General features: G+C 38.3%; 2 protein-coding genes across 13 annotated transcripts in view; one reads left to right on the forward strand and one right to left on the reverse strand.

Annotated features, from left to right (window-relative positions):
• The window catches only part of phka1a (phosphorylase kinase, alpha 1a (muscle)), a 34,054-nt gene extending 28,206 nt beyond the window's left edge, over positions 1-5,848 (forward strand). For 3 of the 12 annotated variants that reach the window (XM_084923640.1, XM_084923641.1, XM_084923645.1), the window contains 6 exons: positions 292-327; positions 1,527-1,565; positions 1,791-1,952; positions 2,204-2,257; positions 3,598-3,798; positions 3,880-5,848. In XM_084923640.1, coding sequence (XP_084779766.1) covers positions 292-327; positions 1,527-1,565; positions 1,791-1,952; positions 2,204-2,257; positions 3,598-3,798; positions 3,880-4,053 — 666 coding nt within the window. In that variant the 3' untranslated portion in view covers positions 4,054-5,848. Of the gene's footprint in view, positions 1-122; positions 1,566-1,790; positions 1,953-2,203; positions 2,258-3,597; positions 3,799-3,879 lie in introns of those variants that run through there. The other 9 variants (XM_084923642.1, XM_084923644.1, XM_084923643.1 and 6 more) reach the window with 6 other exon arrangements.
• Positions 5,849-10,715: 4,867 nt separating this feature from the next.
• On the reverse strand, positions 10,716-15,042 carry leap2 (liver-expressed antimicrobial peptide 2). Its single transcript, XM_084923651.1, has 3 exons — positions 14,645-15,042; positions 13,692-13,879; positions 10,716-13,383 (listed from the first exon to the last, which is right to left on the reverse strand). The coding sequence occupies exons 1-3, from the start codon at positions 14,720-14,722 to the stop codon at positions 13,329-13,331; spliced, it is 321 nt and encodes a 106-aa protein (XP_084779777.1). The 5' UTR covers positions 14,723-15,042; the 3' UTR covers positions 10,716-13,328.
• Positions 15,043-25,690: the final 10,648 nt, after the last annotated feature.

The raw sequence follows: 25,690 nt of genomic DNA on the forward strand, positions 1-25,690 counted from the left end.
ACTGTGTAAATTCTCCCGGAGGATAAAGACTGTGAGAGACAGTTGAAAGCTCTGGAACAACAAGCTGTGATGGTTCAGGCAGCCGCTGTAATTCTGCTCGTATGTTTTTATCTTTAACCCAGGAACCCGGGCTGTCTTTGACAGATCCAGTTGAGGAGGTGATGATGATGATGATTTCATTGGTATTGAGGAGGAAGATTTGAATGTGCTTTTGGCTTTGCTGTGGAAGAGCAAGCTGGGGTTGCAGATTTAAAAACTGGCCTTTGTTTAATGTGTTTTTGTCTATTACAGACAGACCGCAGGGTGTCTTTGACCGACTCAGTTGAGGTGACGATGATAAAGAAAGTGTGAGGAAGAGTTAGATGCTGAAATTTCAATTCATAATTGTAATTTTCAGTTCACACTTCATTCAAATGAAGTGGAGCTGTAGGTCGTTTCTGATCAAACTGAATCAAACCTTGGCTGGTTATTATCATTGTCGTCATGTTGACTACAAACCTGAACTTCCGTGGCTGTATCGCTCACAGCTGTGTGAGTCTGTTATATTGAATCCTGTACTCTGATCAGGCCACGCCCATCTTAAAACTCAACCTTTACTTTGAGCTCAACTACACCTGGAATTATACTATGATACAAAGTTAGCAACCTCTGTCCCCGTGTGATCAAGTCAATTCCTACCATAATGCTTAAAAACCCAATCAGACTCACAGGGTGAAAACGATACCAGCCACACTCTTATGGGGGGTAATGATGGTGGTGGTGGTGTCGGTGATTCGACCCGTCTCTCATGGAATCTGAATGGAAAACGTTTCGGCAGAAGTTAAATTAAAGCCTCCATCTGTGATCTTCTCTTCCTTTCAGCTCGACCAATCTGTGATGTCCACCCTGAAGGTGACGGTGATAACGACATTAAAGTCTGATAACTGAGCATTCAGGGTGGTTTGAGTGATTAACACTCTAATGTGTGGCTGCTCAACAAGTAAACTGCATTGCAATTGTAATCATCTAAGCAGCTAACCACAGCTTCAGATACTGATTTGCCAATAATTGTTAATCAGTAATAATTATTGTTGATTAATCAATAATTATGATTATTATTATTAACCAATGCTTCTCTGACCAATCAGAGTTGACTGTAAATTTAATTTTACTCCCATTTAAAACAAGAAAAAGAAAAGTTATGTTAATTAAGCTGAATTATTTATAGTAAGCTTTGTAGGAAAATGTCACAGTGGTCGATTCTGTAAAACCTCAAATATTTGGAGCCCACAGGTCCGTCTCGTGTGTAAGATCTCGCCGATCTTCAACCAGCTGTTACAGTATGATGCAGATTGGGTGGAGCTGTGCTGTGATTCGTGGTTTTCTAACAGAATTTCTCCCACTTGACGCCCTGGTTTTATTCATGCTTGCTGGCTTTTACCGATCCTTAATTCTTCAGAATTATTTTCATGTCAGTTTTTTTTTTGTTTGTTTGTTTGCTTTCTTTTTCCTTTCTCCTCTTTTATGTTTTATTCTCTGCCTCTCAGAGCATGCAGTCACCGGACGTAGAAAGCATCGAGTCTGGGGTAAAGTTTTGCCTTATTCTCCTGCTTTTTGTTTTTACTTGGTGTTTTTGTTTGTTTGTTTTCTTTTGTTTTCCTGTAGTGGCCCTCTAACACGAGCCACTGCATCAGATGTGGATTAGCAGTCTGCTGGTGTCATTGTGCCTCAAAACAAGAAGAGGGCGCTGTTCTTCCAGAATAAACGCAGTTACAGCGAGTGACTCCACTTTTCTCTTCCCATCTGTTCAGAGGTTCCGGCTGCCGTCCATGGAATCCTTCGACATCCCGGACAAGATTCCGGTTGCTAAGGATACCAGACACGGTCAGTGGCTACGTAGGAGGCGTCTGGACGGGGCGCTGAACCGAGTGCCCGTCGGCTTTTACCAGAAAGTCTGGAAGATCCTGCAGAAGGTGAGTTATGACTCAGATGTATATTTACTCATTAGTGTGTTTTTAATGTTATTCACTTCTTGGATTAATAAGTAAACATTTGCATTCTACATTTTAAACCTGTCGTATAATTATTGTTTCCTGTTGTGAGTCTTCATGTGGTTAAATTTAAAACATCTTTAATGTAAAGTGACAAGACGAGATGAACCAAAAGTTTCTGTCACACTTGGACTTGTGTGGCAGTTGTGGTGATACTGATGTGCTTCTTGCAGTGCCACGGTCTGTCCATTGAGGGCTTTGTTCTTCCATCTTCAACCACCAGAGAGGTGATGTCTGATTACACACTTCACACGAAACTGAGAGAGAAATTTTACTGCTTTAGTATTTTCTATTTTTTTTTTTAAACCTGTCTTCTTATCATTTAAATGCTACGTTGGGTATTTGGGAAAAATCTGGGGTATTTGCCAAATGACATCAAATTCCTAAAAATCCTTCAATTTTTTTTACTGCTACTACACTTTGCATGAAAAACCTTGACTCTATTTAATCCTGAATTTTACCGATACTGAGTAATATATTGTGTTTTTTGTTAAGACGCTAATGCTTTGATCAGCAAACATTTGAATGATGTTGCACAAGGAATTCTCTTGAAATCTGGAAACGAATGTTTTTTCACACCTAGTTTTAGTTTTTATTTTAGTTCTAATAAATCTTAACGACTGTTAAAATATTAGTCACCTTCACAATTCAGAGTTTACTTAAACTTAACAGTTAAAAAAGGTGATTTTTTTTTTCTTTTGCATTTACGCTTTAGTTTAAAACCTTCATAAAGCCGTGAATAGAACAAAACAAACAAAAACTATAACTTTAAATGATAAATTTAAAACAACATAAAAAAATAGTATTAATAATAAAAATAAGTGAGGAGAATCTGCATTTAGTGCTTTGTATATTTGCATCAGGGTTATCGCTCCTGTATATTGTGACCACTTACGAAAACCAAAAATATATGTTGAAATATTTTTTCACTCTTTTAAGTTTGAATATATTTAGTTTTAGCTTATTTTTGGTTCATTTTACTTGTATACGTGAGTCTCATTTTAGCTAGCCTACTTACCTCTTCTTCTTCTTACTTCCCCCTCAAAATGTAAGTAAAACTTTCATCAGTCTGCAGCGTTGTCAGTCAGGTCAGCCACAGTCAAACAGCCAAAAGCAAAAACCTCTGTTCTGTTATTTGCTAGTAATTAAGATTGTTTCTACAATTTTATCATTTAAAGTTGTAATTTTTTGTTCCATTGATAGCTATTTAGAGGTTTTAAACTATGCATAAATGCAAAAAACAAAAATCACCTTTTTTATCTGTAACGTTTAAAGAAACTCTCTTTACAGACATGTCTATTGTTCATCTACTCACCAAGATCATTAAAATTAAAACTAAATTCAAAACTAAAATTAGGTGTGAAAAAACATCCTGGTTAACCAGGAATAAAAACGAAACGTTTGATCCAATATTTTACAGTAATAAAAACTAAAATAAAAAACAAAAAGAACTGAAATTATCCAACTAACTGAAACCAAACTTAAAAACTAAACAGAAAAACCTTAAAATTAAATAATTTTACAAACTACGCATAAAATAAAAACTATAACCTTCCACCTTCTCCAGATGACCCCAGGGGAGATAAAGTTCTCTGTCCATGTGGAGACTGTCCTGAACAGAGTCCCTCAGCCTGAGTACCGACAGCTGCTGGTGGAGGCCATCTTGGTCCTCACCATGTTGGCTGACGTGGACATCCAGAGCATCGGCTCTATAATCCATGTGGAGAAGATCGTCCACCTGGCCAACGACATGTTCGACAAGGACCAGGTCAGCAGTCGCTCTAAACTTCCAGCGTCCATATCCCTGTCATCAGCTAAAGCAGGTTGTTCTTCTTCCATTGTTCTGCAGAGGGACCTTGGAGCAGAGGAGCACATCCTGGAGAGGGATCCGTCCACAGGAATATGCAGGCTGCTGTATGACAGCGCCCCCAGCGGCCGCTTCGGGAGCATGACCTACCTCACAAAGGCTGTGGCGGTGTACGTGCAGGACTTCCTGCCCAGCGGCTCGTGTGCCGTACAGTGAGAAGACAAGATGGTGCAACACTTAGTTGGGTTTTTTGTTTTGTTTTTGTTTTTTTACTACATAAACTAACGTAACAGCCTCGCTTCGTGTTGTCACCACACGTGTGTTAATGCAGATGATAGATCAGCTGATGCATTTGTAAGTTTTACGTGAAGATTCGTCGTCTTCAACCATTGCTCGTACCGAAGCAACAGAATGCTGCACAAACTGTAGCAGCCACGTTAGCTAGCCTCGTCTGTTCCTCTTTTCAGGGTGGTGACTTCCTGTGTTTCTTTTATTCTCAGTAATCACCAGCAGTTCCCTACTTTAAGTCTGGCAGTGCGTTCAAATGCCTCGTGTTACTCACCTGAAAAAAGCTGTGATGGAAATCCACAGATATTCACTTCTAATGGCAAACGTTAGGAGGAGGAAGAGTAAAAGTGAAATTTGAAATCAGCAATTTTGATTAACCCCTTGCCAGAGCTGAAGTATTTTAACTAGTATAAATTCACATCATCCACTAGTTTAAAATTGGATTTCTTCGTCTTGTTTCATAAGCTTTAAATTTGTGCACCGTACTTAAACTTTCAGTGTTAATGCAAAATAAACATTGGCCAAATATTTAAATACATTTCCTAAAATATCATAGAACAGTAGTTATTAGCAAATGTTACTAAAACTGTGGTAAATAATGCATCTTTTTGTTGGGAACTATTTTCAGCTGCGGATTAATGCACATTTGGTTTTCCAGAGGTGGCTCTAGTAAGCTACCCACTACCTTCTGATGCACACCCAGTCATTTTGTTCTGAAGGAAATATGACAGAAACTAAGTTTAGACAAGAGAAACGAGGGTTATCCGTAGTAGTTCTCAAAGGGGGAATGAGTTAAAGCAGTTAATTTCCACCCCCTGCTCATTTTTTCATCTATTTATGGGGAAAAATGAGCCAAATATGCTAATTTACTCGGTGGAAATGAATGTAAATGTATCCCAGCTATAATCAACATGGCCAGAAAATACAGTTTTCCCTTTTTTTTTTTTTTCTTGCGCTCATCACTACCTTAAACATTTTCACCTCCAACCACTGTTCCCTGCGTAACTTAAACATGAAGTTCGTAAATTTCAAATTAATCTTCTAACGTTTCCTAATTTATTACCTCACCTGGTCGCTCAATCTCTAAGACTCACCCGTCTTCGTATGCCTCCAGTCCTGTGTGCTTGTACGGTGTATTACAAATGGAAAGCAAACAAAAAAGTAGTATTTATTTTTTTAGGTCTAAACCGTTAATTGAAGTCAGCTCCTGTAGGTAGGTGTCTTAAAGAGGCCATGATGCCTTAACATGGTTGTATTTTGAGTCTAGAAGTTTGTGTGACTGAAACTTCAGGAGTGCTGTTTTATTTAAAGTTATAAATGAATTGAATTAATTTCTCAGAACGTTTTCTTCAGCATGTAGTGTATTAATGCGTTTCTTTGCCTTAATCTTCTCATCTGATTGCTGAAACTGTAATTTTGTTTCTGTTTTTAGATTAATTGCAGTTAAACTTGAACACATTTTGTCTGTTGGCTCTTCGATGGTTCATTGTTTACGATATTGACGGCAAATTTGGAATAAATTATTAAGGTTATTGAAGAACATACCTGATCGTGCCTCCTGTTTAAATGTCCAGTAATCAGCTGACGTCAGTCATTTTGTGGCGTTCCAGCACACTCCACGTGAACTACAGCCGATCGTATCAGAACGAGTATCGATGAGCAAGCCAGTGGTTGACTGTTTTTTGTTTTTGAAACTAATTCTGTAATAAAATAATCAAAATCAGTTATGAGTGTTTTTAATCAGTCATGTTACTGGGTAGGTCTTTTTAAACTTTTCAAAGTGCTCTCTCCATCTTACAGTTGCCTGAACTTTCAGGCCTGTTAGATGTGCTTTGTTGGTTTAACTTCATATATATGAATATGCTGCTCAAACCAAAAAATAAAGGAACAGGGAAGCAGTAAGGAAGTGTTGAAATTGAAAGGATGCCAAAAAGTTTAATGGCAAGTAAATAACCAAACTGTGAGGGCTGAATTCAAAGACACCTCAAAAATCAAAGTGAAAAATAATGAGGCAGGCTTAGTCCATTCTTATTAAATGTAATTAGGGGTACTCAGTAGCTTGTATGGTCAACATGCCTGACAATGTCAGGAAATGCTCCTGAGATGACAGCTGGTGTCATGGGGGATTCTCCCAGATCTGGACCAGGACATCACCGAGCTCCTGGACAGTCTGAGGTGCAACCTGGCACCGTCGGATGGACTAAAACATAATGTACTCAGTGGCAGATCGAACTCCACATTGACCGGCAGTGAGGTCAGGGCCCGCAAGAGGACACCGAGCCCTCAGGCCACCCTCATGAACTCATGTTTCTGACCAAACAATCAAAAACATTCACACGCGTGTCCTGCTGGAGGTCATTTTGTAGCTCTGGCAGTACTTACCCTGTTCCTCCTTGCACAATGGAGCAGATACCGGTCCTGCTGATGGGTTAAGTACTTTCTTTGACATTGTCCAGCTCTCCTAGAGTACCTGTCTGTCTCCTGGAATCTCCTCCATGCTCCTCAGAGTTTGCTTGGAGACACTGGCAAAGGCATGTGTTGATGTGCCATCGTCAAGGAGTTGGACTATCTGTGCACCCACTGTAGAGTCCATATATCGCCTCATGCTACCAGTAGTGACACTGACCCTAGCCAAATGCAGAACTGCTTGTGGTGGTGTGGAATATTTATGGCTCCTTAGCATCTTTTCAACACCATAGCCCAAGTATTGTTGCTAACCATATCCATGACCACCTCCTGATAGATGCTTCCAGCAGGATAACACAGTGTCACAAAACTCAGATAATCTCAAACTAGTTTCAAGTTCTGTACTCAAATGGCCTCCACAGTCACTGGGCACATTTGGGATGTGGTGAGACCAAAGATTCACATCGTGGATGTCCAGCCAGCAAATCTGTGCGATACTGTCCTTTCAATATGGACCAAAATCTCTGAGGAGTTTCAGTACCTTAATGAATCGGTGTCACCAAGAATTAAAGCAAAAAGGGGCATCCAACCAAATACTAATAAGGTATACCAAAAAAAAGGTATCAGGTGAGTGAATGTAGTGAATTAGACATAACCATAACATCATTGATGTAATTTCTTCAAATTCTGCTGAAAGGTTTAGTTAATTTGAGAAGAGTTATAAATGGTTTAAGCACAGGATCTTGTTTTTTTTTTACCTGAAATAAAACGGCCTCAAAAGAGAAAATATTCAATCAGATAAATTAAGTATGTTAAGTGCTGCTGAACTTTAAAAAAAAAAAAACATGGTGTTTACAGTTCAAAGTGTGGCTGGTTACATGTATGTGGAAAGCAAACGGACAAGGATAAACAGGGACTGCACTCAGCAGGCCTGAACATGCAGACCGATCACTTGTCCGATGCCAGGCATGAATCTGTCTCTGTGGTTAAGCAAATTATGGTCAGTGAAAGTTTCTATTTCACGTAAACCACTTTTTTTTCTTTTCTCCATCTTAGTCATCTGTTCAGCTTGCTCGCTGAATTATGTGATTAATTAAACACAGCGAAACCAGATGTGATTTGAAAAAACTTGATGCCAATACTTGGTGATAAATTCTCTTGTTCTTCATTGTTTGCCAAAAACATGAATACATTTCAGCTGTAAGTGTTGCACTCATGTGCCAGCAATCTGTTTGATGGAGTCTGTTTCTAAAACAACTCAGATGTTTTATTCTGGCAGTATTGCTTCCTATCAACAAACATACCCAATTATAGGATTTAATCACACAGATTTACCCCAGTGAGCACAATTTTATGGCTCATACCGCACTCTATATGGCCAACACTCCAACACTGCACCAATGAACATCAGTCATGGACAAAGACAACGCTGGGTTTCCACTCTCCACACTTTTTTTTGAAATGTAAGCGTCTTGGTTGCTGACCCTGAGTAGACCTCTGCCTGGTTGATTTATTCACTTATTTCACGACGTTCTCAAAGCATTAAGTCCATTTTGTAAATTTTGGTTGATTTTAGAGTCTAATAGGAGGATTATCCAGGGTAAAAACTTGTGATTGACAAATTGCTTTTCTTTAGTTTCAGACTTCCCAACCCAGTGGATGATGTCACGGTACCTACATCCATCTTTTATACAGTCCTGTGACAAAAGCTGAATATGCCGCTTTATACAGTAGCTTGTAGAACCACTTTTTAGCATTGCCATCGTTTTCTGCATGACTTCTTCAGTCTCTCACCTTTGGAGAAGTTTTGTCTCACTCTTCTTTACAGCATTGCTTCTGCACATTGAGGTGTGTGGACATTTGTTAATGCACAGGTTGATGTCTGGACATTGCACCACTGTCTTTTCTTTTTCAGCCATCCTGTTGTAGATTTGCTTGGGACGTTGTCAGACAGATGGCCTCATATTTGACTCTAGAATACTTTGGTATCATGGTTCTTATATGGTGCTTTTCTGCTCTGAGCAGTCAAGGCGGTTTACACAGATTTCACCCATTTATATTCCAATGGATGAATCGGAGAGTAACTTGGGGTTAGTGTCTTGCCCAAGGATATTTGGCTTGCAGACGGGAGCAGACAAGGATCAAACCACCAACCTTCCGATTAGTAGGCGACCTGTTCCACCACCTGAGCTACAGCCAGGGGCTATTTTAGCCCATTCAAAGCACCCCCAAAGATTTCTTACTTTTTTTGAAAATATTTGCTGTTTGTGGGACACACTACTAAAAATACAAAAAGCATACAGTACTTAATTGAGATGGAACATTTTAACAACAAAAGTATAGATAACCCCCCCTCCCAAAATGGTTTGTTCCAGCTCGCCTCTCCCCTGCTCTGGCTCTAGCACCGTTGCTGCCAGAGCGATGGTGGCTGAGACGCAGCAGAGCGGAGATGTGGGTACCTGGCTTAAAACAGGTCATATTAGCTGCATTTAACCTTGAGTTACTCTTTATATAGTTAGGTAGGAGTCAGACCATGTTTCTTTTTAGCCGAAAAACATTACACCAGGTAACCTGCAGTATTGAAAACTTGTTTTCCGACTATGTTTGCTACTCTACAATCCGTCCTGCTCTGTAGTAAAATCAGCGATATTTGACCATCCTGTTAATCTCATTGAAATGTATACAGCCTATTTAAAACCTAAAACTTAACATTGTCCATAGCCTGCTGTTGTCACCACTGTTGCTACAACTGTTTGAAATGTAATGAGAGAAACTGGTTATTTTGTCATATGTGCCGATTTTAAACCCAAGGTACTAACTAGCTAACTGACTGGATTCCCATTAACCTTATAACTGCTGGTGTGTGTGTGTGTGTGTGTACAGAGACAGCCAGGTTCATAATGGATATGAGGAAGTTTTTCAAAAAAGGAGCCACATTCAGGTAAAAGTGTAAAATCAAATGATCCGTCAATAAAGGATAATGTTGGATCAGTGTTTCAGTATTTATATCTTTTATGTGGTTTGGTTATTTGCCTTTTGGTTGAAAGTACACTGAGAGAGGACTTTTTTATTAGTGATCTTAATAGTATTTTTTAATCTAATTGAATACAATCTATTTGTGTATGATTGTCTTGTCAGTCCAAAGAGGGAGAGAGGAAAGATGGGAAAGTACAAGGTCAGGAAGAACCAGGTAAGAAAACAAAAAGGGGACAGTGACAGGCACAACAGAAACTTTTAAACTGGCAAAGAAAAAAAACAAAACTAATTTTACTCGTACAATCTGGAAGTTGTGTTCTCCCTATATTAAAGCTGCTATACAGAATCTGCAAAACAAACTGGGTTGTCAGCCCTGGCACTGCATTACCATATTGAGCTTCAGTCAGAGGAAGTCACGGTTGCCAAAGACTTTTTGAAGCTCAAGAGTGAGGCTGGTGCCATCCCAGATATGTTAACATTGTACAATCTTCTGGATAATCAGATCTTCCCCACACTGAAAACTGTTATTCAGGTTGCCCTAACAAACCCAGTTAGCAGCTGTAGCTGTGAGAGGTATTTTAGTGTCTTGAGTCAGCTCCATACCTGGCTGAGAAGGACCATGGGTCAAAGCAGACTCCAGCACCTGGCTGTGATGTCAGTTGAGAAAGAGATGCTTGAGAGACTTGACGACCAAAATGTGATAGACAGATTTGCCAACCTCAAGGTGAGGCGACATGGGATAAAAGAAAAGAAAAAATCTGCAGAGCCATGGTAGTATCTGCACTAAACATATTTTCATACATTGTACCAAAGGCCAAGGTGTCTCATTTTATTTTAATTTTTTAATAATATTTTGTATATTTCAAGGACTCTATTTTTGGAGTGTATTTTTTTATATATCTGTATTATATTATACATACACTTTAAAAGTGAATCTCTGTCCAAAAAATGCACTCAGTTTACTTTTTACTCACTATGAGAATCATTTTCATCATCAGTTTTTTTTTTTTTAATTCCAATCCATTCTTCTTTTGCAGCATTTAAATAACCTTTATCAGATTTGATGGTTTTGTTACAGACTGGTCAAAAAATTGTTTTGCTTTTCTTGCACAAATGTGGGATTAAATTGTGTTAAAATGTACAAAACAGTGATGTCATGTTTTGTGATGAGGACCCAGGCACAGAGAGACTTGATGAATTTAAGAATCTTATGATTTAATAAAGAAATTTGCAGACTTGCACAGAGATGGTAAAATTATGATGACTGATAATGGAGATGAAGACAACAGACGATGAGGACAGGGAGGAACAGAGGGAACTCGGGACAACTGGAGACATTTAGGGATGCAGGGACTGACAGAGACAGGGAAGAAGGCTCATCGTGATGAATAAAGTTTACCTTGCCTGGCTGGGCAGCTCTCTGGGTGCTCAGCACCCCCAAAGTTCTGATCCTAGAATCGCCCCTGGCTACAGCCATCATCATTCAAATGACATTGTTTCAGAAGTCTTCTGATTTGTTCAGATGCGGTTTTGTAAACTTGAACCTTGCTGCCTTGTTTAGAGAGAAGAGGCTTTCTCCTCGCAACCCTTCTACACAAATCATACTTGTTCAAGCTTTTTCTAACAATACTGTCATGAACTTGAACTTTTAACTAGTTGAAGCCTGTAGAGTCCGAGATGTTGCACAGTTTGTGAAATTGCATCATGGTGTTAAAACACACTTGAATGTTCCAGGCGAGGAAACTTCCAGAAGTTCTGATTTTTTATAGAGGCGCTCAGACTTTCTGACAAATGCTTAATCAAGTGTATTATCAGCACTTAGTTGCTCCTTCCCTTCTTAACTCCTATCGAAACAGTAAAGGTCAAACAAAATGTCTGAAAAGGTAAGGCAATCCTTGTTAAAGGACTTGGATCCAGTACCTGTACTTGCACTTTTTACAAAGACAAATAAGAGTTTGGATTACCATCTATTCTGTTTTCTTGTCAGTGAATTCAGCAGGAATGTGCAGACAAACATGCAAACAGACATTTCTGATGACTCTGCAGATTTTCTTAAGATGTGGAAAACTCCTTCAGGAGGCGTCATTCCTCTTAAATGAACACGACTTATCTCCTACACCCACTCACACGCTTGGCTGGCTTCTCTCGTTGTGAAAGACTGAATATCTGTGCACCAGCAGCTGTTTGACTTTTGAACACTGGCAGCAGATTCATTTGTTTACCTTGGATTCAAATGTCAGCTTTGTCCACATTATGTCCCAGGTGAAAGGTATATGAGAAGACACGAAGCAACGGCGTACAAAAGTACATGTTTGAGTCACTGATTCTTTTGTCCGATGCTTTTATTTCACTTCATCTCCGGCCCTTCAGATGCAAGTAAAACAGTACAGTAAGCAATACACAGTACAAAGATAATTTGGGTTTAAAAGTGCAACCTGAGTGTACAAAATATCAGCAAGCACCTGCTGTGTGCATGAAGTAAACTGCAGGTGAGTTGAAGCTAAAGCTGCAACCGCCTCTTAAATTTCAGGATTTCATAGATGTGCAAATAAAAAACAAGGCTGTGCAGCTCATAGTGAGGAATCTGTTCCCAGTATTTGTACACTCAGCCCATCAGGTAGCTCAACTTTGAGACTTTGCAGATTTAAGATTGTTTGAGCATGTAGATGTCATAACGTTCCTGCTTTAATTTTATTTTATTTTTTTTAAAAAAAAAAGCAAAACAAAAAACCCCAAAGAGTTATGGGACAAAACAAAAAAGTGAAATATCCTAAACTGAGTTTAAAATAGTAAATGAAAATGGGCACATTTTGACATTTTAAAAAAAGATAAAATAAATAAAATACCAGAATCAGCATTACAGATACTGTTAGTTAATCCAACTGTGTTTGAACCTTTTGTCAAGAACCTGAGTGTACTTTAAATAACTTTTATCGTAAATCCATAACGACATTGCTCCACCTCTTCTCAGTTTTTATACCATCACCTTTTATGCCATTTCCGCAACTTCATTCATATTCATATTCATTCATATTTTTAAGATTTCTAAAACTTTGCTTTATGTAAAACGCCCAACAGTAAGTAGTGATCAAAGGCCAAAGGTCAGCTCCACGTCATTTGTTCTCTATCCTTCATTTACATTTTACCTTTTAACTTAACCTTGGACTAAACTAGGCTGGTCCAATTATTAAGGGGACAGAAATTATGACTGCGAGTATTAAATAAAAGTAAGGGTGAGGAGTTTGTAGAAGGCATTGCTGCACAGCTCCTTGTTACATTTACTTCTGATAAAGTCGTATCATTAAAAATCCGAGTTTATCACACCCTAGAAAACACGACCAATTACATCTCAGTCATAAAAATGTGGAAATTACGCATCTGCTCAGAGTTACAGAATTACAAATGTCCTTTAAAAAAGTTTCACTGTTTTATGATATTTCTGAAGGAACGGGTTTTAAATGAAACGCTGTTATCGAGCGCCGCTATATCAGCTGTGGGATAAGTTCAAGGCCAGGGTAACTAGTAGGACACAGAGATAATAACAAAAAAAAAGCTCAATAGTTGCAGAAATACAACTTTCTGTGTGGTTAAACTGTCATCAAATGCAATTCCCAATTTGAAATGCATCAGGTGGGGCAATAGCTGCCTGACAGGTGCATTTAAAAAATTGTTTAGATATAATTTTACTGGAAAATAAATACAAATTCTGATTTAAAATAAAGAAGTAAAAGAAGGAGAAGAAGAAGAAGAAGCCTGGGTAAGCTGATCTCCCAGTTATCAGAACCCGTCAGGATGAACATGCTGGTTGTGTCCTCGGACGTCTAATAGTTCACCGGCTGCGATGCCGAACGGTTCATCGTGGAGCAGTGTCCTGCCCTAAAACGAAACACAAGCAGATGTTAACAAAGTATGAAAGCTTATTTCTGCCAAAATTTCCAATCAGGTGTATTTAAGTGTTCATGTTATTAAAAATAACATTTTGAAATTTTGAGGAAAAAAATACAAATATATTGAGTGGCAGATACAAGCTGCCATAGAAAAGATCTGTTTCATTTTGCAGGATTTACCAGCCCAGTGGATTTTTTGAACTTAACAAAAATCTCCACTTTTCCTTTTTTCTTTCTACATTAACATTTCTGCTGTTACACAGCCTGGTTATTTTGCACTTTTGCCAGCACAGTTACCTGCAGAGGCCCGTGGAGCATTCATAGTTGTTTTGGCAGTATGCTCCGAAGGGTTTACTGTTCATGATCCGCCACAGTGGGGTCATCCGGGCTATCCTCCTTGGAGCGTGGACGACATCTGACCCCCTTAGATCTGCACTCTGGAGGAAGCTGGACTGATCCTGTGAAACCAAAGGACCTGCACACACCTGGAATACAGATGGGACAGAAAGGTATACACATCTTCATTAAAAGGAACCACACTGATGACTGATGCTGATGTAGTCCAGTGTATTCTGACTCAAAGCACTGGGAAGACATAAGCTTCATCAACTATTTAGTGACTCAGTGACTTCATATGAACACTGAAGACATTGGTGTTGGTGACCGTGGGGAGGAAAAACTTTTTTTTCTGACAGGAAGTCAAATAAGGCAGAAACAAGAGAAAGAGAGGATCAAACACAACCAGCAGGAGAGAAAACCCTTTCAGTTACACTTTAGTTCTTAACTATGGACACTCCACAGAGGAAAATATGAGTTTAGACAAGACATGGTGAAATGTCAGTGATATCCAGTATCTTGTATCATTGACAGGTGAAATCATGCCTGATGTGAAAAGTGGGAAAATTCAAAGCAGACTTTCACAAAAAGGGTTTAGATCCAAAACTAATGGAAGTGAAAGATGCTGCTGGTAGACTTATAAGAGATGAATACATTAGAGGGTTATTAATGTAACCATAGACTAACAAACTTATCACTCTATCCTTTAAAGAAAGGCAAATTGGACTTTAAGCTGATTTGTTTTTCCTCACTTGGAAAAACAATTGAATAAAAACAAAAGTTACATGTTCTAATTGCCCAGGATTACAATTATAGTCATAATCAGGTTATGGGTGTTTCCTGATGACAAGGTAGAATGAAGAGGGTAAATTTAACACCACATCTGTGGTTATTACTAAATTTACTCCACTCACCTGTTGAGCCACCATTAACAGGACAATGCACAGTGCTGCTGCAGCTTTCTTTTGGGTGAAGAAGCCTGTCTTCTGCATCTTTCCAGTGGACCGGGGTGTTTGCTGGTAAGTCTACGGAGATTCTTTGCTTTTATCGTCCTTTCTTTCTCTTTGGCTACGTTGCTCAGCCTCAACCTGGAGGCTTCTCTGATTTCCAAGACTTTGTGGAGGTCTCAAGAACCCCTGCCAACTTCCAGAAGTGAATCTGGAACCTATAAGTCTTTTCAAGTGAGCCTGACTTAGGGAATTTCAGGAGGGCTCGGCTCTCTGTTATATAGTCAGGGCCTGATCCCTGGAGAGGGAGAGCAGTGAGGGCGGGAGAGGGAGTCACAGTCCATGCAGCGTCCACCCCATTTGCTTCATCTCACCCTCTTTGCCTCTCTTATCCAGTCTAAACGTCACATGATGCATCCAGTATGTTCAGAGAAAGTCCTTTCTTATTACAAAGGCAAACACTTTTTTTTTCCTTCTGTGTCTAATGTGAGTGCAGAGGCGCCATACACAGCACATGTGACAGTAACACAAGGACAGCTGGGTCAAACTCGTTTGAAAGAGGTTGCTAAATTTATGTGTGTTTCTATTTCAATGCATGTGAATGAACTTTGAGGATGATAAGGTTTTATCAATCTGTGTTCTGCAATACATATTTGAATACCAGGGACACTGACATCATGCACTCGTACAGAGGGCCTTATATAATGTAGCTGGTACAAATTTATGAGGGTAGGGTTTACATAAGCAAACATAAGCAGGGATGCAGCGCATGTGGTATGTGTGACAGATGTGTGCAGATGTTCTCAGTCACTCCAAACCGACTAAGATTAAAATAACACCAAAATTAAAATGTCATTTTCTTAAAACTACAAAAAGAGAACGTTTTATTCATCATTATATGACAAAAGATCAGACTTAAAGAGAAAATGTAAACGGTCTCGCTATTTATCTTTTGTAGGTTTAAGCTCAGAATAAAGAACAGCTATCTAAAAAAAAAAAGCCATCACCTGGTTTATCCATCTTTCTGGCTGTAAAAATGATAGAAGCTTTCAAAATATTCATTTATTCAGTTCAATTCAATTCAATTTTATTTATATAGCGCCAAATCATAACAACAGTCGCCTCAAGGCGCTTTATATTGTAAGGTAACAATAATACATACAGAGAAAAAAAAAACCCCAACAATCATATGACCCCCTATGAGCAAGCACTTTGGTGACAGTGGGAAGGAAAAACTCCCTTTTAACAGGAAGAAACCTCCGGCAGAACCAGGCTCAGGGAGGGGCGGGGCCATCTGCTGCGACCGGTTGGGGTGAGAGAAGGAAGACAGGATTAAGGACATGCTGTGGAAGAGAGACAGAGATTAATAACAAGTATGACTCAGCAGAGAGGACTATTAACACATTATCAGCCTCGGAAGCTGTGCCTGTCTTTTATCCTCTCTATGAGTCTACTCAAGTGGATGTGCATGATTCTCACACAGTTCTTCTGTCTAAAACAAGATGTTTTAGCGCCTCTCCTCTCTCTAAACAAACCTTCCCCTGATTGGCTGAAGACAGAAGGTTTATCCACCAGGTGTGTGGGGCTTCTGTGCTATACACCTAAGCTAACTGTATTAGGAACGTACGCTCTCACTGACATAATAAAATCCAATTTAAAAAAAAAAATAAAAAGACTAAAACTGAGCATTTAGAGGAGTCTAAATTCTGAGCTTCTGGCTCACAGAGATAAAAAGTAAATAAATGCCTGATAAGTAAATGTGGGAAAGTTCAGCAGTGCCAAGGCTTATCACTTATCAGTCTCATAAAAAAAAAATCAGAAGAAGGTTTAAATAGAGGTAAAATAAATTTTATCAGAAGTGTTTTAAACTTAATTGTTTAATGATAAATATCTGAAATTTAAATTGAAAGTATAAATGGGATGTTCTGTTCCTCTTAGTATTTTTTTTTTTTTTTACATGTTTTACTTTCATTTTTGTGTCTTTGCTTACCATGTAGACAGCTTTACAGCATGTGCTTATGCTTTTATAACTATGTGTGACATGGCATGTGGAGGCTCTGCAGATGAACTCCATCGTACTGAACTACATGTTGAAAATGACACTACAGTTTGATCTAGTGTGTTACAATGTGGAGTCCAAACCAAGTGTCAGTATATGATCACTTGGATGTAAAAAAAATATATATATTTTTTTTAAATAAATAAATAAAAAAGTAAGTTTTGGTAAGTTTAATGTTTGTGATCTCCACCTTCTAAAGTGCAGCCAGTGAAGCTAATCTCAGTCTGTAGTTTGTATTTTCACTGAATTAGTGTTAACACAGGTACAAAGTAACAGGAGCGTCTCTACCTGTGTGTCGAAAGCAACCCTTGGACTACTTATCTTATGGGATATACTGCAACAACACAGAAGTAAGAGACGTACGTCTGCCAAGGCTGAAAATCCCTGCATAAACAATGAGAAAATATCACACAATTGTAAAGAGTCCATCTAACATCTAATTCCTTGATCTACATCTGGATGTGGATTCAAATAATCACTGGTAAACTGCACTAAGCCTGACCTTTGGAAACATTTTCATGTAAATCCATCCAGAGTATGTTTCACAGCAGAAACAGGATTAAAATACTTGGAAATGAAACAAAAAGAGAACAAGTGGAGGTGGATTTCATAAAGAGGATCTGAGGCTGGATGTAGTGGAAAGTTACAGTGCAGATTCCTGTAATGTTATTCACCATTAAGCCCACAAGACTGACAGGAATCAGCGCGACATAAACTCAGAACATCTGCGTCGTGATTTATCGCCAAGCGTGACTTATCGTGTTGACAGCAGAGAAACTTCAGGGATAGATGACGCTCTTGGGGGCTTTGGAGGAGAACAGCAAAGACTGTTATTCCTGTGTCGGCTGTGCTGCGCTGATGCAGGACCAGTGCCAAGAGTTGGTTATCTGCAACTGTGCCTTATCTGCAACTGGTTTAAATATTTAAAGGAACAAGTTAAAGAGACATGCATATTTCTCCTCCTAAGCATGGCAGATAAAAACTGTATTTAAAGTCGTGTCCTTTGTCTTCTGATTATATTACAGCTATTAATAACACATCACTAAACTGTTTCCAGCTGCATTACACTTTGCAAATATGTATACATGCTACCAGGGGGATTTTTACAACTTGACAAGAATTTCCTCTACATGTATATACGGTAGTGCAAAGCAGTACTTTTCAGACTTTTTGTGCCAAAGACACAAAATAGCAAGCCAAAATGTCAACTTACAGCCTGGGCCACAATTTGCTCACCGTAGGTACAATTTAGTTCACTTACTGGAGTCACAAATGTGCAAATATTAATAAAGTAATCAATTACTCAACATATTAGGATCATATGGGCTCTAGTCCCTCTACAACTCTGGATTGGAGATATAGCTAACAAAATGCATGGACTGAATGGGTTAAAACACTGTTGCTTGCTTACAGGCAGCCTACACGAGAAGAATTCTGTGCCTTTATATGAACTGGAAAAACCGAGAAAAGCTGTCAAGCTTTTCTTGTTTTCCTTTAAAGACATGTCTCCAGCTGTACTTTGACATTCCTGCTCTATGGTAGGATCAGTTCTTCTGAATCAATCCACCTCAGTGTACCTTGCCTCCATCATGCAATCAGACACTTTCACACAACCTAACAAACACTGTCGCTGCAGCTGCTTCAGGGGCGTTTTGTTGCAACTTCACCTGTGGTTTCCTCAAGTTTGTAATTCTTTTTTCTAAAGAGTTTGTTAGGTGAAATAAGCAGGTGTTGATGGTAGTGATACAGCAAATTTCTAATGACTATATTTTAAATGTACTGAATATTACAAATAAAATGTACTGCACCAGATCATAGACAGAGTACATATGTGTACTCTGGAGCATAAAGTAATTTAAGATGTTTGTTGTACAACAATCTCACCCTCAAAAACTCATTAAAAGCTCAAAATTATCATGACATCCATGTCTACGAATGTAAACTTCTAATCAAAGCTAAACATCGATTTCTTTTCTGACTGTGATAGTTTCCATTTTCATTGTGTCCTGTGCTCATGTGAAACAGTTTCCATCTTTACCGTCACTGAAAAACCCTGAAACACTCTCTTTAAGCTATACAAGAAGAGAAGCTATAATCGGCTTTTGTCGGCAGGTCAGGTCCTTCCTGATCAGCAGCGTCAACAATACAATGAGTGCTGTAACTGATGTGTTTGTTTGGCTTTTTTGGCTCATGTTCATGCCAAAAAAAAGTTTCCACATTACAAAGGGAAAGCAAATCCAGTGAACTTTAATCATCATGTCAGGGTCTCTCTGTGGGAGGCTGCAGCGTGGCCTGTGCTGCAGACTGAAGCAGCATTGGCTGGCTTCAGCCTTCATGGTGTGACTGTGCCAGTTTTTCTTCCAGCACAGGCAGGCCACTGTCATCAGCTCTGGAAAAAAAAGCCTGACTAGGCAATGATACTTGAACTCTCAACTTGAATTCCACTGGACAGCCTGATCGAAGGGTTGCAGACATGACCTCATCTGACCAGCATTCAGTCCTCGTGTGGACTGTGCAGGCTGGTGTTCACAGAAATGGGTTACCCAGAAGGTAATATAAATGTGGGAAGGCCTTGAGTGGAAGTCAATAAATGCTTGATAAGTAAATATGGTGAAGGTTCAGCAGTGGCAGCGCTTATCACTTATCTCTCTCTTTAAAAGTAATCAGAAGTAGAATGAGCCAGAGTTATGATAATTTAGAAAAAAATCAGGCTCTTTCTTAAGCCTACCTGCCACATCGACAACTCATATATATATACATATTTAAATATAGTTTTTATAATTCTTGCCCAAGTGGAGTCTTAAACCTTTACTTAATTTAAAATTTAAAGCATTTAAAGGACAAAAAAGCCTGTTTTCTGAATTGATAAGTTTATATTACAAAAATATAAAGTAGTTTAAGAACTGCTCATCAGTAAAAATCACAGTTGCCACACAAAAGCTCCTCAAGGGGAAACTCTTAGTACCATTCCCAGCTCCATACTTTCATTCTAGACTCTAATAGAGGATCTTTGCATGATTCACAGTTTTAACTCGTTAGGTTCTCAATGGCTTTGATGGAGCCTCTAAGTTTGCGCTTATCTCCCTTTAACACCACTCTCTGTTCAAGCCAACTGTCTTCTAATTGGCTCCCTGGATTTCTCCTCTGCATGACTTTATACTGATGCAATCAGCAACTAGAAAAACAGACTAACCTAAGTTGCTGACAGAACAATAATTGTCAATTGTTAATAATTGAACAATAACTTTTTCATCCATTGGGTTTGACTTAGTCCAGATTAATGTTTCTACCTGCCAAATAGACAAACATCTTTATCCATAAGTTTGACATTTTTAAAGGTGAACCCAAATGCTAAACACTGAATGCAGATTTATTGAATTATTTGTTTTTAATTCAGTGCAGTCCCACATTATTAGGGTCAACGATATCAGAACATGATCCGAGATCAGAAGGTGGACAGTACTCTTATAAACACACACACAATCGCAACTGTAACTAGTAGGGGTGCAACGATACACAAAATTCACGGTTCGGTCCGGTTCGGTTCGATACTTTGGTGTCACGGTTCGATATTTTTTCGATACAAAAAAAAAATGTTCATGCCTTTTTAATTTGTCATTTATTAAAATTATAAATATATATTTTAATTCAAAAGTACAGTTTTTAAATTTAACCCTAACCCTTGTGCGTGTTTTTTATTTTGACAGCGAATGCGCACCTGCGGACCACTTATGTGCAGCCCTGGTTATATAGCTCATCATATCGCAGCCACAGAAATTATTTTGTCCATGAAACCATAAAGCTGCACTTTCTTTTTGCCTTATAGTCTGATTTGTCATAACTTTTCCGTTTTGTGGTAAGCTTTTCTTTGGCTGTCACTTCTTCACCCTGACCTGTCTTATTTGGCCCAGCAGAACTAAAATATATATCCTGCTGCTTTTACACACGCACTCACATAACGCTCAGCGATTCTCTGCGCGATCAACCTCTCACATGTTTAAGCTTGCTGCGGGAGATTTCACTTGTCATGTTTGCGTAGTAAGCTAACGATTGATAAAACGATGTCAGAGGAATTGGTGTGCAAATTATCATCACTCACCAATCAGTGCTGTCGCTCTCTATACACAGTTCGCGCGATTGCAAAGTGAAAGCAAAAAACAAGCGCAAATTCAAACGCGATTTCAATATGTCACATATTGACAGTGGCTCACCGATGCCAATGACATAATTACCCAGCTACATTTCCGAAAGAATGCAAAAGCATTGACATATATTTTTCCTTCCTACAATAGCCCGACGGGCAGGGCAGAGATAGATTTTGGTAGCCCGACTGGAAAAATCGCTAGCCCCGGGACGTCGGGCTAGCGATTTTGCGAGCCCTGTATCTGATTGAGGAATCACTCATCTTTGGAAAAGAGAGTTTATTACAGAGAAATGTCTCTTTCCAAAATAAAAGTTATACTATACGCTTCTTCTGGGCTATATTCTCAGCAGCATATTAAACATATCAGGTCCCCATAAGGAGAATCATGTGCTAACGGCTGTCTAATTACTCGGGTAAAGTTTGTAGCATGCGTGCTTGTTGTTTTTGTCTGCTTCCACTTGTCTTTGCACTAGGATGATGTAAATGTGCAGTCATATTCGTTGTGTTCCCACTAGTGCTTTCAGGTTAATCTCGTTGAAATGACCTTAACACCACAACACGGCAAATCTCCGTTAACGAGCTACCCCTGATCGCCCCGTGCATGGGGCTAGACGGCCAACACGTTAACGAGCTAACTGCGCTAACACACTAATTCCCACCCATGTAATTAAGCATTGCGTGGCACATCCAACATACTGTTTTACTTTAGTCCATGACGCGCTTACCTTCAGGGTCGTACGTCACATGAAAACCAAAATAATTCCAAACGCCAGATCTGAATGAGGGCGGGGGAGGTTCAATTTGCCATGTTGCAAGGAGCGCTTAACTTCTGTCTCGCTAGCTTTCCCTGCGCTCTTCCTTCTGACGATGCTGTCTGTGTTGACCGCTCAGTGGATCTGCGCTCGACAGTGCAGCCTAGGCGGAGTAGTCGAACGCAGATTCACTGAGCGCTCAACACAGACAGCATCGTCAGAAGGAAAGTTGATAAAATAAATTACAAATTTTGTATTGTTCGATACATATGCGTACCGAACCGAAAGCACTGTATCAAACGGTTCAATATCTATACGAATATCGTTGCACCCCTAGTAACTAGTCCTAATTTCTGTCTCAAAACAAACATAAATACAATGCTTTTTGCTAAAGTGACTAAGATTGTGGTTACTTTGTTACCAAATGAAATATTTTTAATAACATAAATGTAACATGTTCATAATATTCTTTGTAACTTTGCTGTGACAGGGCCCCGGTCGTATGTTTTTGTGTCGGTATTAGAATATGAACGAGACCATTATGTTCAAACACACTCAAACAAAGTTTATTTATTTATTGAGTTATGCAATAAAAGCTAAATGTCACAAATTTAAAACGCTTTTGTAGAAACTATAAATTTTGAATTTAAGTTCATCACTTCCAGCTGTAACCTAGTTTTGCTTTATGCACCAGAGTTACAGAGAAATTATAATCACATGTCGCTGACTTGGATATCTGTGAGAAAGTCTCACATTAAAGCAGATACAATATTTCTCTGATGTTCCTACAGCACATATAAATCAGCTTTTGCAGCAGTTTAATTTCACGGCTGGAGGTGCTAATGAAAAATCTTGTCTGCCTCTTCCAGCTGTGCTTTCTTTTTTCTACTTCAGCAATGGCTTTTAAAAAACCCAGTTTTTTGGGTTTTTTTCACCCTGCATCTTTAAACATGTTTATTTTAGCTTATCGGTAATGTGCTACAGGAACACTATTGACTCTCGTGTTTTGTTTGTCTAACGTGGCACACCATCTACCATTAGTGTATTGATTAGAGATTCGGTGGCACAAATCCAGACAGATAGTTCTCGTTTGTATTCAGGCTATCTTTAAATTTCATTTCTAAATGTGCTTCTATGTTCAGATTCATTCAGTGAGCCTCGCTGATTCGACCAGAGTGCAAAAACTACACAGACAGAGAGAAACACGTTTTAAGTTATTGAGGGATATTTGTGACATTTGGCACTAGCATTTAAAACATCAAAATGACAAATCCTGCTGACTGCAGTGATGCCCTGACATTTAATTTCACAAATTTCACAACAAACAAATAACATCAATGTTTTAGTTCAAGAACAACAAGCCCTAACTTAAAAGAAAGACTGAAGAGCATTTAGTTTAAGCCAAAAAATTAGTCAGTGAAGTCAGAAACTACAACGAGTATAGTTGTAACTAAAAAAAAGAATCTTTATTTGTTCATAGTAAGCTGTTCTCTCAGACACTTTCTGTCCACTTCACATCTTTGACCTTAACCAAGCGGAGAACTTAAAAGTGAAGCCGAAGCTTACGTGTCAGATCTTCTCTGAGCACGTCAGTTCTGTTAAAATTTCCAGCTTCAGCAATAAAATAAAGATATTTACAGCCAGGTTTTTAGACTTTGTAGCTAATTTAACCCTTCAAAATAACTGTAACTCCCCCCCCCCCCCCCCCCCCTTAGATTTGCCTCTAAAGTTTACAATTAGTGCACCTTGATAAGCAGGTCTGTTAGGATTAGCTGTGATTTGGTTCTCCGCCCTATAGAAGTCTGATAGGAGGTGAAAGAGCTAACAAGTACAGACCGTTCTCTCATGTTGTTGCTGTGAGCGTGCGGTGTGTCACCAATTTTATGTACAATGTAAGAACACATGACACACAGTAAACACACAATATGACTACCTTGCTGACACACTTCATCCCCTACCGCACTCACAAACACACACACAATAACTCATTAACTTTACCTCAAAGCCTTTTAGAGCTTTACAGGTTTATTTGTTCTCCGTATGTGTGTGCGCAGTGTTTATGGGAATCACGGTGGATGTCTTCGTGCGTGTGTGCAACATCTGTCAGAGGAGGTTAAGATGAGAAGGACAAAACTGCACACACACACAAAATCCCCCAAAGTAGTTCACAGGGAGGCCTTGTAAAACTGAATATTTCCCGTCAGTGAGTCATAAAATATTTCCGTAACAGGCCAACGCTACAGGTCCTTGGGCAAAATAACAACTACAGACATGAGTGTAAATAAATTACACATGCCTTACATTTTACAATTCTCCCTGTATTTTATTTTATGTAACCATGATGGTTTGCATTAAATAACACTATATTCACAAATGAGATTCAAAATGTATAATATATGTACTGTTACTATGTACAAGATACATAGTAAAAGTGCATTAATGGAAAAAAAGCAGTACTGTGGGTTGGTGGGTAAACATGCATGATCATGTGTGTTTGTGTAAGTAAATGAGAATGAAATCAGTAAAGACTGACATTATCATCAGTAAATAAAGAAATAATAATAATAAAAATACAGGGCCCCATTCATTACATATACTGAGTCATTAGCTAAACAAGTCAATAAATTATTTGCAAGAGGCGAGCACATCTAGACATACACTGGACAAGTAAAGGAAAAGGGGAGCAATTTATAATACTACTACTACTACTACTGCTAATAATAATAATAATAATAATAATAATAATAATAATAATAATTATTATTATTATTATTATTATTATTATCATCATCATCATCTATATTTTATTAGTGAATTATTATTATTACTGTTGTTGTTGTATTTGCTTGCATTTTAATATACTGTTTTTAGATCTTCTTAAATATTTGTCATTTTTGTTTGCTAATGTGTCACATAAATTCAGTCCCACCAGCACTAATCTTTCTTTACACACACACAGGGTCTGTATGTGTGTGTGTGTGTATTTTTAATAAATACACACAAATAAATAAATAATATATAAATAAGTTAAATTATTCTAGATTTTATTAGTGAATTTTGATTGACTGTTAGTGATGCAAAGACAGTGTGTACACGTGTCTAAATTACAACAATGCAACAATGAAGAAATCTGATCATTACTACTGCCTGAAAATTTTGATTAAATTTCATTTAAATGTAATTACATTTGGTGATTGAAGTATCGCTGCTTACTGCTACAGATTAAATAATCTTCTGCCTTTTAAATGATGAGTTTTAACCCACCAGTCAGACTTTTGTTTTGTTTTGTTTTTTTAAATAAAAAATGATTTTTTTATATCTCTATTTTCTTATTTATGGCTTTAAAACACTCATGAGGGTGTAAATTAAATTATTTAAATGCTTAAATGATTTCTCTGTCTACAAATATTTTGTTTAATAAAAAATTTATGAAAACAGAGGAATTCATAGTTATCAAGTTAGATGTGAGGAAGTGAATAATTTTACTGTCAATAATACTCATTACATACAATAACACGGTTATAATAACAAGGTTAAGAGCTGCATTGTTTTCATCTAAAACTCCTGGATGTGACACTAAGTTTAAAAAGATGGAAAATTCTGAATGTGACAAAGAGTCAGTGGCACAGCTCCATGAAGATATTATTAATAAAGTGATACTGAACCTCCTTAGGGATTAATAAAGTATTCTGATTCTGAAAGAAGTAAAAATTTCAGCTGTTCAAAAAGAAACACCCTCTGCATGAGAGTCCGTGTGTAATACACGGGGTAAAGGTGCAGCGCTCGTGAGCCTAAAGGACTGCAGGAAGAGCTAAATCTACTTGATCTAAATGCATGTGCGTGTTTGGAGACTGTAAAGTGAAACTGCTGCACAGTTTAGGAAAGTTTATTTTATGTATTATCTTCCAAGAAAGATTATAAGAAACAAAATAACAGGCATGAGAACATAAAATACAATAAAATGAGAGTTTTTTTCTAAAAGGGGTCACATTGTACCAGATTTGTGTGTGTGGTGTGCGCGTCACTCAACCTACATAGATATCCACGTTGAGGTGGGT

This window comes from Perissodus microlepis, chromosome 3 (genome assembly GCF_051167445.1).
Source record: "Perissodus microlepis isolate ML-2025 ecotype Zambia chromosome 3, ASM5116744v1, whole genome shotgun sequence".
Classification (NCBI taxonomy): domain Eukaryota; kingdom Metazoa; phylum Chordata; class Actinopteri; order Cichliformes; family Cichlidae; genus Perissodus; species Perissodus microlepis.

Bases quoted from the DNA above. Each gene is read 5' to 3' on its own strand.
- leap2 (XM_084923651.1), bottom strand. From the start codon at position 14,722: ATGCAGAAGACAGGCTTCTTCACCCAAAAGAAAGCTGCAGCAGCACTG. The intron at 13,880-14,644 runs GTGAGTGGAGTA...TCTGTATTCCAG, and splicing joins TGTTAATGGTGGCTCAACAG to GTGTGTGCAGGTCCTTTGGT. The intron at 13,384-13,691 runs GTAACTGTGCTG...GTTTCGTTTTAG, and splicing joins TGCTCCACGGGCCTCTGCAG to GGCAGGACACTGCTCCACGA.